Source organism: Ascidiella aspersa, chromosome 7, assembly GCF_963924565.1.
Source record: "Ascidiella aspersa chromosome 7, kaAscAspe10.2, whole genome shotgun sequence".
Lineage (NCBI taxonomy): Eukaryota > Metazoa > Chordata > Ascidiacea > Phlebobranchia > Ascidiidae > Ascidiella > Ascidiella aspersa.
In genome coordinates, this window is record NC_139453.1 from 1327952 (window position 1) to 1346160 (window position 18209).

At 32.7% G+C, this 18209-nt stretch overlaps 1 protein-coding gene across 1 annotated transcript; it reads left to right on the forward strand.

The window, feature by feature from the left end:
• The first annotated feature begins 793 nt into the window (after positions 1-793).
• LOC146137198 (uncharacterized) lies at positions 794-17594 on the forward strand. Its single transcript, XM_083393973.1, has 14 exons — positions 794-891; positions 1562-1738; positions 2145-2230; positions 2362-2484; positions 2762-2880; positions 3161-3214; positions 4916-5054; positions 6495-6610; positions 7085-7237; positions 10047-10153; positions 11428-11528; positions 11787-12065; positions 15379-15554; positions 16731-17594. Exons 1-14 carry the CDS (start codon positions 875-877, stop codon positions 16749-16751), a joined length of 1668 nt encoding a protein of 555 aa, XP_083250099.1. The 5' UTR covers positions 794-874; the 3' UTR covers positions 16752-17594.
• Positions 17595-18209: the final 615 nt, after the last annotated feature.

Below are 18209 nucleotides of genomic sequence, written 5' to 3' on the forward strand. Positions count from 1 at the left end.
TGTGTTTCTCCCGATTTAGGCCTATATCGTCTTTGCAATATGGGCGTTGTACCGCAAGTAACACATCGGTAACTAAAAGCCTCAAAACACAAAGAAAAAAGCATAGTTTTTTTGTGCGAAATTTTTATGTATTTTAATCTTAACATTTAGGTCAACGCACCCCACAATTTGATAAAGTCCAATATTTCAAGCAATGTACATTTTTTATCTGTGCTCAGTGCGTCACGTCGCCCTTCAAATCTAAATTGAAGTTTACATTTGATAACAAATATAGTCCCCATTTTTCGCGCTTTGCGCGACGTCCTGTGGTCTTCTTTAAATTAGACATAAAATGCACATTTTGGCACAACTCCAAACGTAATAATAAGTCTGTTAGCTTATTTGTTTTATACCTCCAGAGTATGACGTTATATTGTGTGTATTTCCACCCCTGCTATAGAACATGTATTCCGACAATATGCGTAATTAAAGATGGATATTCAGCCGACTCCGCAGAGTCCCGAGTCTGGCATCGACTACACAGCCCTGCTTTGTGTGAAAGCAAAAACTTGTTCTTCTTTAGTCGAATTAGGGTGTTAGCTGTCCGATGGTGACTAGAAGTAAAATATTTCCACACGTCTCTATTCTTCTCAACATTAATCAATTTGTGGAGCTAATAAATGAAATAAATGAGTTTGGTGGATGAACATTCCATAAAGTATCATAATGGGGTAAGCACCACGTTACTTCGATTGCTTTTTTCTTTTTTTTCTCGCCAAAATGTGAAGTTCATTGAATAAGAACAAGCATTTAAAGTAAAGGTTAGCGACTGACGCTACGCAAAAGATATTCGGATTTATCGGATTTTTGGAATCGTTGGACGTAATTTTCCACAATGATGTCTGAAATGAGGTAAGTTAAGCTTGTTCACCTAGAAAAAAAAGCAGAAATTTAACATAACATATTAGGGCGCTAACATAACATATTAGGGGTACAGTAACAAAACCAGTTGTCAAAATTAAAATTGAGAATAAATATGATAATACTTGACAAGTCAAACACAAACACTAACTCACAGTCTACGCTTCACCCAGTGGTTCTCAAAGTTTTTTTTTCGAATTTCCCCCTTACAAGCCCAAATACTAAATGAATTTCCCCCCAGAAAAACACACAAGGTATTGAACCTTTTTTATTTACAATTATATCGTCTGAAAGTTCAGTTTGTGTGGTGAAACTTAGGAATTAATTTATTACCAGTTGTGTGATATATTAATAATTTTTTATGAATACACTTTTTTTACCAATGCTTAATTGTAATAGTGACTATCACTTGTGTACACTATGCACGGATCTGTAATGTAGCTCAATAATAAATTGCAAAGCCAAAAATGTAGAGTAGATAAACATCATCTTCATAAAAAAGTTTCGATACGAGCTTGTATCATCTTCAGAATAGAAACCTCAGAACAATAACAATTGTGTCCAACATTTCTAAGTGAATTTATTATTTTAGACTATCAATGGCCTTTAAGAAGTTTCCATTTTGAAAAGTTTACTATTTTAACAACCTTGTAATTTTCAGAGTTGACGCAGATGAAATTCTGGTCGACACTTCATCCGAGATTTCAAGCAAGGCCAAGTCGAGGATTTCTCACAACACCGATCAAACTTCGTCCGAAGCAATGAACGGGCTTTACACTCAAGTTACTTCACCTCCGAGACCCAACCCTGAGTTAGCAGATGATAATGACGATTCAAAGTAGGTGTTTTCCACTTTCTTTCAAGATTTTTGTTAATATTTTTTTTTTAATTGGTAAAAATGTAATGTTTATGTGGCACATTGTAAACTGCTTTAATCGACAAAAAGTTCTAAAATAAATGAGGTATTTTAACTGTAAGTCTTCTAAAATGTATATAGTGTTTTCTTTCTTACTAATATTAAATTAATTTAATGCTTAATCATATTCCTAAATGTTTCACTTTTCCATTTTTATAGCAGTTCTGATTTATTTTTCAATTTTATTCAATACATATTTAGATATAAAGAAAGTCAGTGAATTGCTTAATTTCACCATTGGATAGAAACTGTGTACAAAAAAATATTTCGTTATTTATGCAATATTTTCATTTTACATCAGCCAAATTTAAATTTGAACTATTTTTAGTGAAAGTTGTTTGTTTTGTTGCCTCCAACGCCATGAAAGTGAGGAAATTAATGTTTCAAGAAGGAGAGATTCACCTTGCAATGCAGGTAACAACATCGGAGTAGAAGGTGACCTTTGGTAAATACTTCCAATCTCAATTGCGCTTTTGTTTGTTTAAAAATATAACCTGCTTTAGGATCTCATATATTGATTGTATTTATTTCTATTTGTTTACTAGGTGCCAAAAAGTTGCGACGCTTTCTTTCAAATGGCTGGTTTTACGTGTACGTTATCTTTGCAACTCTAATTGTCATGCTTCTACTGCTTGCTGAGCTGCTAATGGACTTAGGTTTGCTGACAGGTACATTTGTTACTTTAATTATAAGAATGTCCATTGAAAAGTTCACAATATTCCTTGTATTTACCCATAAAAGCCAAACAACCTGTCTACCACAGTTCTAAATCTATGAAGCAAGTTTTTGTATTAATTATTTTTGAAATATGTAAAAAAAATAATCAACGATTCAGGCCTTCAAAACACCTTAAAAATAGAGTACATGCCCATCTACTTTAAACGAAATGCTTCTTTTTTACTTTTATAAAAAGACTTGGTTTTACTTTACTATTGTTTTTACTAGACCCTGATAGTCAGCCAAGCAGTGAAAACTTAAAGTCGGATGATAAAAATGCAGCCGGTTCGGTTGCAATGGCCTTACACTGGACAAGCTTCTCAATGCTATGTTTGTTCTTTTTAGAGGTAGGCCACTGGAGTTGTTTCTAAAAAAATAAATATTTAAATTAGTAATGCCTTTTTTAATTAATTTAAACCTGCTATACATACTTTTTTAAGTCCTAATGTATACTTTTAAAGTAATGAGGTATATTTAACATTCTTTAAAATAAATCTGTTTTTTAAAACAGCTACTTTTAAAACATACAAGATCTATTTTTGATGCGCTGTGGTATTCTGCAGTTTCAAGAAAAAAATATTTTTAAACATTCATTTAATTCTAATAGCTTACTACTTCCTATTTTAGATTATTCTGAGGGTGTTCGCTTGGAAAATTCACATCGTCAAAAGTCTAGTGGCTGTAAGTAGAAATTCCAAACATGCTAATGTTGTACAAGTAGTGAAAATCACCAAATATGTCTGCATCAATTAGTGTCAAATACCACTTTAAAACATGAGGTTCTTAAATGAAAGTTGAATTAGTAGTTTGATGTCTGTGTTCCTTTATTGAGCGACAACTTACATGGTGGTTTTGATTGATATCCATTTCAAGTGTTTTGCTTATTAATAAAATGTGGGCTTTTTTTTAAATGTGGACAGTTTTTTTTATTACTTTTATATATTTTTAGTGGTCAAAGGTGGTAAGTTAGTTGGGTTATGAACTTGTCCTATTTTCCTCCCTTTAATCAAAACACAGCTTTGCCCTTATGTGTAATATGAAATCATTCCAAGTTTTAGGTGTAAATAAAATAGTATGTTTTTGTTCTTAAAAATGTATTGATGTTATACCTAATTGCTAAGATGCTGTAAAAACATATAATTAGACAAAGTGTTAGAATGCCCTGGGCTTACAAGCCAATAGGTTGGGCTTGGGCCTCCAGTTCAGCGTTACGCTTCATTTACCCTCAATTAGTTAGCTCAGCAATTGTTAGGTGCTTTGAAACCAGCCAGGCTTTTTATATTTCCTGTTTTTGCATGTGATGTTACACAGTCCTTTAATCATGGTTTACTGCCTTTTTATGAAAATAATAATACAACATTTTACCGTTATTTTTCTACAGGCTATGAATGAAATAGAAAAAAAAAATTAAACATTAAAATTGATAATAATCTTATCATTTTTTTAGTTTTGTTTTTTATATATACTTTTCTACTTGTGCAACTAAATGTAAAACATATTTTATGGTGCGTTTTTGTGCTTGGAGAACAGTTTCAAGATTGTAATGTTTTTCCACTAATTTAGGAGAATTGTTGGCCTTAAAAATAAACATCATGCTTCAATAATTTTCAAAAAGTTTCAATTTTGTTCGGTACTGCTTGTTAAGTGCTAAAGTTTTGGCCATTACAAAGTGGTTTCTCTTAAGTTGGATATTGTGTTCATATACTCCCAACCCTAGTACAATAACTCTCACATAAGTGAAACCCTTGAATTTCTACTGACCGACAATAATGCCACCCTAATAAGATATATGGCTACCACAGTACAAGTATAACTGCTAAAAAATCCAAGTATTGGCCTGCCTTACCAAATATTGTGTAAGCTGCATATTCCTAATGTTGCTGGTACCTTACGTAATAACTTTAATGTTTAATTTGCTTTTAATTAAAGATTCTATCTGTTTTGTGTTTGGGCCTTTTTATCAGTAATTAAAGTATGCTCTACCTATATGAAAAATCTCTGTGTCTTTTGACCGGAATGAAAGGTTTTTGTTATTTGTACTAATTTGAGGTATTGGCAGCATAAGAATCCACATTTCAAGCTTATTCTGTGGTATATATACAGAACAATTAGGTTTTAATTTGTTGTAATATGATGTTTTAGTCGGACAGTAGCTAACTTTTTTTTAAAACAAACATAAAAACTTAACCATTTAACCATTTTAGAGAGTATGTGAGATTCCAAACAGTTCTTAAGCAATCTCAAATTTTTATTTTTACCTGTAAAAGTACATTAAGAGGGTAGCTACCTAGCTTATTCTGTTGTATACAGTGCAACTAGGTTTTGATTTGTTGTAATATGACTTTTTAGTTGGACAGTAGCTAACATTTTGTTTTATTGTAGGTAATTGACTGTGCAGTGGTTACTGTAGCGCTTGCCATAAACCTTGCTGCTACTTTAGCAGCTGGATACAAAAGCCCGTTCGATGCCATGGCTCTCATCATTGTATTTCGATTCGTCAGGATTTACAGTCTTGTTGAATGTGAGTAAAATTGTTAGTATATTACATTATTTAATATTTATGCGGTTAACATTTGCATGACTTAATTTTGCTTTTTTGTCAATTTGTATTATAACGAAATGATTGGTTTTGATTCAGTTGCAGACCGGTATTTCTTTCTACAAGTGGTAATGTTTACATTTTTATGTAAGCTCATTTCCCTTGTTGTATAAGGGAATTTTAATTTGATTTTCAACATTAAGTAAACCTTAGTGAATTTTTTTAGTGTAACATATTTCAAAAGTTGATTTATTTTTCATTCTATCCATGCAATGCAATGAGAATTCAATTTTTTTTAGATAGTATTTAGTAAACAGTCACAAAGTTTTGCCAAATCTGAAACATTATATTCTCTTCAAAAAGTGATTTATTTTACAATTTATCTATGTGATAAGAATTTCATTATTTTTTTAGTTTAGTATTTATTAAACAGATAAAAAATTTTGCCAAATTTAAAATGCCAATTCCCTTTAAAGTGATTCATTTTCACTTTATCTATGTGATAAGAATCCCCTAATGGCAACTAGAGCTTGCATAACCTACAAGTTGCGCCCCAGGGCTTGTTGTTCTTTATGCAGCTGAAACACTAAACCATCTGCACTCTGTTGTTTACCATTGAAATCATTGTCTGGCTAACACACCTCTGCATATTAAGCATTGTGTTGTTTCAAAGTGTTCAAATCAATCTTACTTCTAAGGTTTACATGAAAGTGTTGGTTTAAATAGCACAGCTGGTGATAATACCAACCTAATTTGCTAAGAAATGTCCGATATTTGCCTGAAAAAGTTCATACACTTGTATGTCAATATATTATAATTCAGCAGAATTAGGTTTTCTTTACATAACATACAACAAAACTACGGTAATATAAATTATATGATTGCTGAATTTTTTACATTGGTTAACCATACATCAAGTTGGTTGTTTTTAAATTGCGAGAATAACACTTTAATAAAAGAAAGAAAATTGTGAAACAAGTTTATTTAAAACCAATTGTTTACAAAGCCCTATAGCTACCAAATAGCTCATTATGTAGAGTTGTTTGTGCTTTGTCCTTTAACGTAAGTGATGCTATCTAAATGCTTCTATGATGTAATGTGATTAAATTCCTGGCTGACTCATTAAAAGGTTTTACAGCTGGTGCGCTTCTTTCAACAAGATGCTTTAAATATATTTTATAAAAAAAATTTTATGTAATAGATTAATTTAGAGTTTTACCCTATTGCTTTGTCCATGTGTAACAACTAAGTAAAAAACACTTTTTTTTTTATTTTTGAATAAAATAAAGGGTTTTTACTGTTTTTGGATATAAGTTAACAGTGTTTTATAAGATTTTCTGCAGTATTTAACCAAGTCCTGTTAAATTACTTTTTTATATGTAATCCCCTTAATTGTTTGTTTAACACCCAACTTTTTTGTAGACTATGTAAGCCTAGTGAGGCGTGACTACAGAAGCCAGCTTTCAAAGAATGAAAGTGGACAAACAGAAATCCAAGTTTTGAACCAACGACTAACTAGACAAGTTATGGAGAAAGAAGTGAGTTTAACCAAAAAAAAATACCTTTTCACAGCCATTTAATACTTGTTGGCTAAATTATGTATATTAAAAAATTTAAAAAAAATTACAATGCATTTTGCATTTATTTTTCTTATTTTTTTATAATATGTTATCAAGAGTGATGGTAAAACCCAAATGTTTATAACTAAGCTTCTTTAATTTACATATCTTGGTTTGTCTTACCGATTTCACTTCTTATAAAGTTGGATTCAAATTTGAAATTATTAATATTTTAATTGTATTGAAAGGCTGACTGAAAGTAAATCAAATTAATTTCTACTTGGTTTTATTAAATCTATCAAGACTATTTCTGTCATCAAATATATGTGTTTCTGGAAAAAAAAAAGGTGTAATTAACGCCAGTCAGTTGTAAATCTTGTACATTGACAACAATTTAAAAGTTTGTACATTGACAAGATTTGCAAGTTTTACCATATTTTATTTTTATTCTAGTTTGAAATCAAGCAGCTGCGCGTTCACCTTGGCAGTGACCTGGGTCTGGGTTTCGATGAGGAACTTCGGAAAGCTTTGGAAAACGAAAAGAAACCAAGTTACGAAACCGACCTCGAAAGAGCTATCGCCCTCAGCAAGCAACAATTTGAAGTTGTAAGTAAAACAATATGATATTGCTGTACTTGAAACGAAAAAAAACAAATAATTAAAATGTTTTGCAATACTTGGATGATATCAGAAGACAGCGAAAAAACGTACGGTAAATCAGCTGTTTTCTGGTTTAGATTCATTTCAAGAAAAAATTGTATGTTGAATTCAAATTTAAAAAAAAAATAGGCGTTGTTTTTTAAAGATAATTTTTTGAAAGGTTAGATATATAACTACCTAACTTGCATCTGCAAAACGTCAAGCAAAAGGTGTAAAAATAACGATTTGAGCAGTTATGCAGTTTTCGGTCCTATTTTCTTTTGTTTTCCTCTCACCAGCACCAGTTCGTGTTTTGACATTGCAGTCGCTCAAAGGAAACCTTAATGCGCCTTAATGTCGCCTCGTCTCTCCAGCTACTTAAGGTTATAATATGTGGAAGGGATTATGTGGAGACAGACAAGTGTGTGTTGCGTTTAATCCTGATCCAACCTCGCGATAAAACCTGGTGCTTACCTGATATAAAAGCGGTTTCGTCGAAAAACCATCTTTTAGCTGGCTTGTATCTTAATACACAGTTTGTAGAGGCTTCTGTTGTAATGCCATGTCAAGTATTACAAAGGAACTGGCATTTTAATCCTCTTAAAGACTTAAGCATTTATTTTATGTATTAAAATATTTTTAGAGGTGAAAATTTGATTTAAAAAAAAAAAAAAAATTTCCCAACAAAAAAAATTACTGTAAAAAAATAAAAATAAATTTTACTGTAATGTGTGGCAAGTTTTAATGTATTTCAAAGAGGTTTGTTCAGTTTTGCATTAATATCTTATGCTTACAGTTTTATTTCTACTTTTTTGTCACATTAAAACCATTTATTAAAGTTAGTTGCAACAAACGATCAATCTTAAAACTTTAGTTAGGCCAGATCAAAAAACAAACTTTCAGCATTTCTTATTAATGAAGCTTTTCGTAAGTAAAATTTACTTAAAAGAAAAATTTAAGTAAATTATACTGTAAAGCGCAAATTTTAAAGAATAATATATTCAGTTTGGCATTAATATGTTAACATTCGTAGTTATAAAATAATTTTGTTAAGTAGAGTCCATTTTTCATTGTGTAGTACACATTGAAGACATTTTAATGAATACAGATTTATAAAATGTGCCAAAATCGATAAAGCTTAAACTTCAGTTAGCCCAGTTTAAAAACAAAACTTTGAGCTCGCGGCTTCCTCAAAATCTGCACGAACTTGCCTTGTTTACGACAATCAGCTGTGTTTTGTGTTGTGATCGTGACGCTCAAATCTGACAATACCGCACGTCATCGATTATATACCACGCTTTATTATCAAACTTCCGTTTGTGGCGCGTACGCCGTGGCCAGAAATTATGTAAGAAAAATCACGAGTCGGATTTTACATTAGGTGGAAGCAGTTGTTACTTTCCAAGATGTTAAACCAGTGGAAATCATCTTTCTATATTATTCACAGAGTAATATAATTTTTAAACTTCATCAGCTTTGCTTGATTTATTGGCTATCCATTTTCAGAAAACGGTACCAAGTGATATATATTCTTTTTGGATAATTTTTTGATACCTGCTATTCAATTCTAATATTACTTGCCGCATTTTCACTATATTTGACGATACGGCTCGGTGAAAATTAGTAAAAACAAACTCGAAAGTTAACTATAGCGCCAATCAAATGTTAGTGTAATTATCCTGAGTACCCTACATTCGAACGTTTCATGGTTATATAACGCTTGTTATGTAACAATAATAATTATATTCGGGTTGGAAGTAGAGAATGACCTAAGTGTAATGTTCCAAACCTTGTCCACCGGGATGCTTGTTATATAGCGCTACAGCAAATGTTGGCCTAGTATTCTATAAAATTACCGTTGGATGTTGCAATTCCATTTAATTTGCTTGTTTAAGCATAACAATGACGTCATTTGGTATCGAATTGGATCACGATACTTTTTTTACCAAAATATCGGGGATCGGTTTAAAATGTCAGTTACCTGGCATCCTAATGTTGACTAAAAAAAAGTTAGCTAAAATTTGTGGCCTTCCACAATTAATGCATCAACACAGATCTTAAATCTTTCTTAGGTGCACTATGCACGGATCTGACATGCAGCTTGTTAATGAATGTTAAAGCCAAATATTTCGAGTTAATCGACACCATCCTAATAATGACGTTTTAATACGCACTCGTTATTTTGTAGGCCGTAGTCTGACTAGAGTTGTTTAAAATGACTTCGCACGAAAAAATGTATTAAAGATAACCAGCAATATTAAGTAGCTTTTTCCCCTGACATTGGTCCGAGCACAGTGAAAATAGCGGTACAAGCAAAATATCAGCATAATTCACAAACTTCTTGCTCTATGACAGTGGTCGGCAAACTTTTTGTGTCGCGGCCCAAAGAACTGTTTTCAGAGTTATTGAAGGCCCACTACGTAAAATCACTACGAAACAAATGGCGGATTCAGGATATTTGATTTTAAGGTAGAATATTACGCGACGCCTTTATGCCCAAAACACTGCCATATCATAATGTAAAACAGACTATAAAACAATGGAAAATTTTTTCAATTGCATACAGTTTGAGTTGGCGAAAAATATAGTTTGACAGGCTCTCAGGACCATATTTGGCACGTAGGCCTTTCCAAACTGAGCCAATTTCAAAATTCTATGCCACGCAAACTTTTAAAATAAAGTGCAATGAATTTATGGCTCAAGTGGCCCACAACTACAACTCGCGGCCAACAGTTTGCTGACCACTGCTCTATTATATATCTTTCTTGTTTTTCAGGAGAACGGTTTCGTGAACGAAGGCTTTCACTCATCCAGTGATCGGATGAGGGCAAGGGATAGTTTACCGAGTATAGTTGTTCACCATCGTGAGAATTCTATGAGGAGGTAGGTCGGGTAAAAACTTAAAATGGATTTTAGGTCTAGTTGTTCAACAAGTTGTATAAAAGTTAATAAAAAAAAATTATCTTTTTTTTTTAAGGGGTCTGTTTTTTTCTGGTCTAATGCCAATTGTTTATCTGATATTTCCATAAAAATAACTTGAAATATCCCCAGAACTCCAAAATAAACCAGTTTCATGTTAAAAAAAACAACTGTTTATGCGTAAAGTTTTTACTATTTCTAACTGACAAAACTCACGGAAAAGGTATTTTGGTTTAAAGTTTTACTTCAAAAAAATTCAAAATAAAGTCGAAAGACTTGTTATACTTATGTTTGGTCTAGCGAAAGTATGTCTAGTCATCATTATGAATAAATTTTGTTTTTAAGGCTTTTTGGACGCAGCTTCTATAAGAAAATCAATGTTTCTCATGCGCCCGTGTAAGAAATAGACACAAAATTGTTTCAGCAAACCTATAATTGCCTTTGTTTAATTGGTTGATTGAAGTTATTACTTCAAATAAAAATAACGAATCTAAAAAAGCTTAAAAGCGCTGCTTTACGTGATGAGACAAATAGAAATGTTCTTATCTCATATCTCTATAAACCTTCATCCCTAAGAATTGTTGTCACCTCCAGGTTCTTTCTTCGTCATTTCTAATATCGTCATTGTTCGATCTTCGATGATCGTGAGAAAATGATTCGCAATTTCCTCAAACCAATTGTGACGTAATGCATTCGCGTCTCGCGTCCCATTGTTTAGGTCGCGCTAGCTAGTTCAAGTTGGGAATGTCAACATCCTTTTGCCTGGAATTTTAACTTTATTGTGTGACTTTCTTGACCAAAACACAAGAAATAGCGTGAGCGCTTGTTTTGGCATTTATAGAAAAAAAATCATTCACCTTATAACAAAATATTTCACGCAGAAGAAAACTTACGACACGAAACATCTACGACAAATTAACTTGTTAAACGGCTGCCGTTGGTGCCGGTTGTTGCGTCAGGGCCGTTAATGACGTCAGGGTTAAACACTAATTAAGTCTACTTGTGTTATGACGTTATCACTGAAAAAATTTATTCCAACCACAAAATTTTTTTTTTTTCTTAAAAAAAAATAAACTTTCTAAAAATACAGTCTGTGTTGGAAGAAAATTTGCTTTAAACTAATTGCTTTTTGTTAAGTTACCATTGATTCATCTCATCGTGCTTTTCTGTGGTGTTATACTTCTCTGTAAATGTGTCGAGCTCCCCTGTTTAAAAAATATATTTATTTTTACCACTAGAGTGCGTAGTGAGGACGAACCTTGCACGAGCAGCTCACTTGTTGACCACTACGCGGCGCCACACGCAACACGTGCCTCCAGCGTCAACGCAATTACTCATGGTAAGTTCCTTATATAAATAAATAAAAAACAAAATCACGCATGGTAAGTAAAAAAGTTGAATAAGTGACCTTTCTTAGCTCCTTATTTCGCTAAAAACAAAGGATTCTAAATTAAATCTAAAATCCTATAAATCTGTAGTATCAGCACAGATAGTGTTTATTTAGCCTAAAATTTTGGTCCAAAAAAAATCCAGGACAAACTCCAGCATTTTATAATTAATTGTGGTGAAGTTAAACCTCCTAACGTTGTAACCCCAGGTCAACTTCACTCCGGGCACGGAGCCGACCAATCACAAGGTGACATGCAATCCCTCCTCACCGACTCGACCAATCAGAACGCGAGTAACAACGCCCGAACTTGGTCGGCTGGATATTGTCTCCAAGACGGGGTTCCCCCTGGATCGCAACCCGATGACGTCAGGGGGAGCCTGTGTGACGTCACCGCCGAGAAAATTTCTGACGTCATCGCCAGCGATAGTGACGAAGGCATTGGCAGTGTTACGTCACACGGCACGAATTCGACCAAAGAGCATTCGCGTGAGTTTTTTATCCTTTTTTTTTTGCAAAATTTTATTTTATTTAAAAAATTCAATAAAAATTGCAAAAGAGAAAAAAAAAATAAATAAAGAAATAAAAATTGCAATTAACAAATTAGTAACAATTGTAATTCGTATCTCGTTTTAAATTATAGAAACAAAACGTCCTATTGTAAAAAAAAGTTTTTTTTTACTTCAGCAAAAGTTTTGTGATTTAAATTAAAACAAAGTGAAAATGTGCTTCGATGTAAATGTTAAACAGGAAAGTTTTATAATAACCCGTTTAATGAAAAATATTAATATGCACCATTTTCATCCGCACAGTCATTCGCATTATACACTTTTTTTCATCCGCACAAGTGCGTACCATCCCACGGGTTGAAAAGCACTGACCTAAACTGTTTCCTAAACGACTTAACATCTCATGTCTCCTAACTTCCCAGTAATTTTCCAACTTCGTAAAAACCCTTAAAACTCTAAATTTCTTATCTACCGCACGTCTCATCCGATGTACACCCTCGGGCAAACCTCTTGAGCTAAAGTAGCATTAAGTTACGTCACGTGACCTGTAATCCACACGTGACGGTGATGTCATAATGCGATAAGGGGTCACTCTAGGTCATGTGCAAGACGAGCCGCAGTTTTTTATTCCTCAATTAGGAGAACTCTGTAAGTAACTAAGCATTGGCGTCAACAAAACTATTTCCTTGAATTAATTCGTGAATTTAAAACAATATTTTTAACTATTTTTATCAACGCTATTATTACAATGGAATTTGTTGTGAACAATGGTTAATGTATTATTTATGCATCTACAGTAGTTTATTTTATTTTTCCGATTATGTACCGAAGTTTTTAGTTGTATTTCAACATTTTAATGACAACCAAAACTATTTTTCGTTTTTCTAATAGCCTCTTGATTTCTACTCTTCTAGATAATAGCCGTCATGTGTATATCACAGAAACAAAATATTTTTTAAACCCATTTGTAAGTAGAAAACATTTTGTGTAAATTCTGAATAATTTAATTAAATTTTAACACTTCTGGCAGATAATTTTTTTTCCTGTTCGTAAAGGCGTCCATACACGCTGTTTTAACAGTTGATTGGTACAGCAGTTTGTGCATAAACTAATACCAAATAACATTAGTAATTAAAACAATATAATGTTTTCAGATATAAAAAATCCAAGCCCAGCCCATCGTAATTCCATATTTACACAAAGGTGTAAAACACTCCCCTATTTTGTGTTTTTGCTTTGCACAAAACACTACAACATCGAAATAAACCTCAGACTCCTGTGCCCTCGGGTCTTTATGTCCAAACAACAGCGTCTTTTTGACGTCACAAATCGCTGTGATTATGACCTTGTAAGAGCGTCAACAATAGAGACTGTCTGCGATTATCTGTGAACATGCGTTTTTTTAAACAAGAAATTTGGCCATTAGAAATTGGACATAAAGTAATTTGTTGAAAATATTTTTAAAGCGCAACTTTATCGGTTCATATATTTTAAAATCTCTGTAAATATCCGCATTTGCCTCATTTTAAATAAGGTAATCACTAATCACATGGCCCTATATTTATTTAGTGGCGCCTGTTTACCCAAGAAGTTATGTTTCTTAGTTAAATCGAAATAAACCAATAAACAGCAAATTCACATTCAGTTGGTGCCATTGTCTAAACGTCTTGGTACAACACGAAAAAAAGGAACAAAATATTCGACAACAAAGCCATAATGAATTATGGTTGATAGCCGCATTTATCTTTTTCAAAAACTAAAAAGTGCCACTGTTGACAAATTGTAAAGTTGGCGAGTTCTTGCACAACATTGCTTTGTCAAGTCAGAAAGTCATTATAAAAGTTATTTTTTTAAATAAGCGAATTAAAACACCTCATTCGGTGCAAATACAGATTAAACGTTGCCCTATGTTTTTAACCACTTCAAAAATATTTTTTTACCTAAAATTCGTAGTTGTACCATATTTGGACTACAGGCAGTAATGCGAGTAGAACATTGGAGATATGTAAAACTATTGAATAGAAGTAAAATACAAATTCTCGCTAATAAAAGTCTAATATACGATTTAAAAAAAATGGTGTTTTTGAAATATTTCTTATAATTTTTTTTATTTTTTGCGTATACACAGAAACAGTGTCACTAGTGTATCTAGCTTAGTGGAGTTTATTTCAAAATCTTATTAGTTATCTTTATAATATGATGATGAATTAAAAACATCTAAGGAATAAAAAGAAGAAGCAGAGTCATTTTAAAAGGTCACTCAAGATGCATTTGTGTGATATAGGTTTACTCCAATGAATCACTGCACACCATACTGACATTATAGATAAATATTTGCCATCCCTTAATCACTGTTTTCCTTTTTGTCTGACCTTTCCACGCGAAATTCATTCCTTGTTTATTCGGGATATTTTAAGTTTTTGCACACGTAACCATTTTTGAGCTGGAAAAGCATTACAAGCCCCCTAAGCTAGGCCGTTGGATTTTGGCCTTAAACTAAAGAATCAAACGTTTAATTTTGGAAGTTTTTGCGAATATTAGGTTGTAATAATTGTAAATCGCTTGACAGTGCACATTATAATTATATATATTTGAAGAGTTAGTTTTCGAAATAAAATCCAGCTTTTACACCTAAACAAATAATTATTCAAAAACTATTTTTCAATAACAAAATAATTCAATCAAGTCATTAACGACTCCATTTTTTTTTAACTATATACATGGCTATCTTTTAAAATCTTTAAATTTTAATTATTCCTAAAAAAGCCTGTTAATATAAAATTGAAATATTTCAAAAAGCATCTACAAATGGAAGTAAACACAACACGGTTCTCTTTTAATATTACAAGTATTTTTTTAATAATCTTTAATATTAAAAAAGAAAGTAACTATAAACATTTTTTTCCTTCACAAGAACAAACACGTCTGTCGTCTATATCTATAGAAACAGTATCTATTTTCCAATGCACAAATCACTTAGTAACGGCACCAACAGCAGAGTTTCTTGGCTTCGCTGCGCAATTTGTTGTCTTCCAAATCTCTTACTTTTTTATCCCTGTAGAGAACTTATTTGTTTCAACTTGCAATATTTAAAAAAGTACTTTCATTCCCACTACAGACATTGCTAAATTTTCTTGATATTTTTTCAGAAAGCAAAAAACTGATTTCTTCTAAATATCCTATTTTTTGACTTTCTAGTTTAAAGAACTAACAACTGCTATAACATTCCCACAAAAAGTTTTTAGACACTTTTCATTTTTCAAAAATCAAGTAACTAAATATTTCAACTTCAGGAACCAACACGTCTGTATCCATAGCAACGGAGGGCGCGTCATCGGACCCCGGTTCCGTTTGTTCCTCGGAGCCCGGTTACCATAGCGACCGACAGAAGAAAGTTCCCCCCAAGCTGCAGAAGGTTACGCTTAAGGGGAATCCCCGCAAATCACAGGGCGGGCCGTTTAATGCACAGGTGAGAAATGTTTTATCATGTTTACATTTCTTAAAGCGATGGAGGATCCGGGGTGGCCAACCCGCGGCTCGGGAACCGTGTGCGGCTCTTCACTCAGTTATATACTTACGTTCAAGTTGCACTTATCATTTTTTAGAATGTTTCAAATTCGTTTGATTAAGGTATGGATTATTGCCGGTTCCGAATCAGACTGTTTGCCTTAAGGCCAGTTTATGTTAAGTCACACTTTTGAAACAAGTTAAACGCAAAAAAATATGCCGAAATAATATTGATAAATCACATTATATCGGGAAATGTGTATTTTTTTGCGTCGCGCCTCCTTCTAAATTAAAATTTTGTCTATTTAACAAAATTAAGGCACTTTTTTCACGTTTCGAGCGATCGCTTTGTGGGAGTGAGTAAGAAATGGAGTTACAGGCTTTTGTTTCGTTCCATGTGTGTAAGGTGTGGCTCTTAGCGGTTAACTAAGTAAGAAATGCGGCTCTTGGCATCTGAGTGGTTTGCCACATCTGCTATGGATGATTCATTTTTGTTTACTTTTTATGAAGTTTTAATTTTTTGTCCCTGAAATTTTCTTTTATTCTAAACAGTTTCAATTTAAGCAACAGTCAAAGTTTTGTTAAATAAAGTTGTAGTCTTGGTAAATCACACATTCAGTACAATATTGCTGGTTATTGTTTCTTTCTACGTCTAATCACAACCCCGACCATGAATATTAACGGTTTCACAACTTTTTTCTGAGCTTAATTTACGATGTAAGCAATACCCTCGAAATTATTCCCACGAAAAATTAATTAGTCGCGAAAATGCAAGTATCGAAAAAGCTTGCCGCATTAAACACTTTCCAGCTGGTTTAACGTACACGATAATGTATCCTGAATTCATAACTTATTTTCAGTGTTTTTTTTTCGCCAGTAATGGTAGAATATTAATGTCTCCAAAGAATTATTCATAATTTTATTTAATTTAAGTGTATAAAAAAACAGCAACAACAAGTAATTATGTTTTCGAAAGCTACTTTTCTAACTTTAAAAGCTTTTAATGTTAAAAATTAATGAATCCTTCCCGTATTTGAATATAATTTAAATCTTGCTTCAAAACTCAAATAAAAGCAAATTTTATTTACAAAAAATAAAATCATAAAAAACAATATTAATTTAACTGTTTTATTTTTAGGAAGAATCACATCGCTTGTAAATGTCACTTTGTGGTGGTTGGTAAACCAACTAACAACATCTCTGTTTTCTGTTCGCCTGGTTTGTGTATTTGCAGCGGAACCTTGATCTTTTATGTCGCGACCATTTGTAAACTTGGTTGAAAACATTTACTTTGTTTTGCCAAACGATCTGAATTTTTTAAATTTCAACATATTTATCTGCATCTTTTGTGGTTCGTTAATTTACTTGAAAGCCCTTAACTTTATTCATTAGCTTTAATTTTTGAAAACCACCTTAAAACGAAGCCTAACTGTTCAGAACATTCGTATTTCAAATCCAAACGATCAAAATTGTTCAGATTTATCGAACATCGTCTGTAATTTAGCTTTTTGTAAATTCTGCCTCAAAGCCCCCCTAGTTGCCTGACGTAATTGCGTCGCCCTTTGCAGTTGACGTTACTGTTTTAAAACTTGCTTCTATTGCTCCACAGTTCACTATTTTTTTGCATGTTTCTACTATTTTCTTTCCTGCTTTTATTGTTAAACTTCTTTTTTTTCGTTTATTTGTTAAACTTCTTTTCATTCTTGATTCAGGGTATTTCCCGCTAAAAATGGTCAACAAACTAATTTTGTGCTGACGCTTTTTAGCGGCATTTCGCACTTATTTCCTCTAATGTGACGTAATAGCACGTCACAACGTAATAATTGCGCATTTTTTTAACCTAACACGGTTCTATATTTAAACTATGTTTATAAAAGACCTTTTCGAATGAGTTGAGATTGCAAGCATTAAAAAAAAAACAGATTAACGTTGCACAAAAATATTTTTTGGATTATAAATTTATGACGTCACCCGTATATTCCAATGTTTGGTTACGGATTGTTACGTCAGCTTTGCAGCAATTAAAACGCCGCCTTACATTTCAAAATGAGCCAAAAAAAATAGTAAAAATCTAGCTGGGATTTTAACGATATCAGTAAATTAATCTTATTAAAAGTAAAAGATCAACAGCCATTTTAAAACAAAGTTATTAATGTTTATTACGCCGAGGTTAAGGTTAAAGCGTTTGTAGCAACTTGTACTTATTTGTTGAGCGCAGAGCTCGAAAATAACGCAGAGAGCTCGAAATGAGTCAAAATACCCTTTTTCTTTGTCTTTGCTTAACTTTTGCGTTTTGCGAACAAGCGAAACATTTTGCAAAATTATAAAACATCTTCGCGTATATTCTCTGCCAGCGATTTTCGACCGTCATTCATTTGCTAAACACAATAAAAGTTTCCAAATAGTGAAAAGGCAAACTAGAAGTCTTTATAAATGTCCTTACAAAAAAGCCCCGTCCAGTCTTTCCAATATTTCTCACTCAATCGGGTTTTTATTTATATGACGTAATCAAAGACGTCATACCTCGTCAACATCAAGTTGCGCACCGACTGAAATATTGACCCCGACAAGAACCAGTTCAAACTCTGACTGCATTTGGTTTTACTTGATACGTCAC

What these genes read in the sequence shown, in the direction of transcription:
- LOC146137198 (XM_083393973.1), top strand. An exon ending in AGATTCACCTTGCAATGCAG is followed by an intron (nt 2,231 to 2,361) that starts GTAACAACATCG and finishes TTTGTTTACTAG; the next exon opens with GTGCCAAAAAGTTGCGACGC. An exon ending in TTCGACCAAAGAGCATTCGC is followed by an intron (nt 12,066 to 15,378) that starts GTGAGTTTTTTA and finishes TTTCAACTTCAG; the next exon opens with GAACCAACACGTCTGTATCC.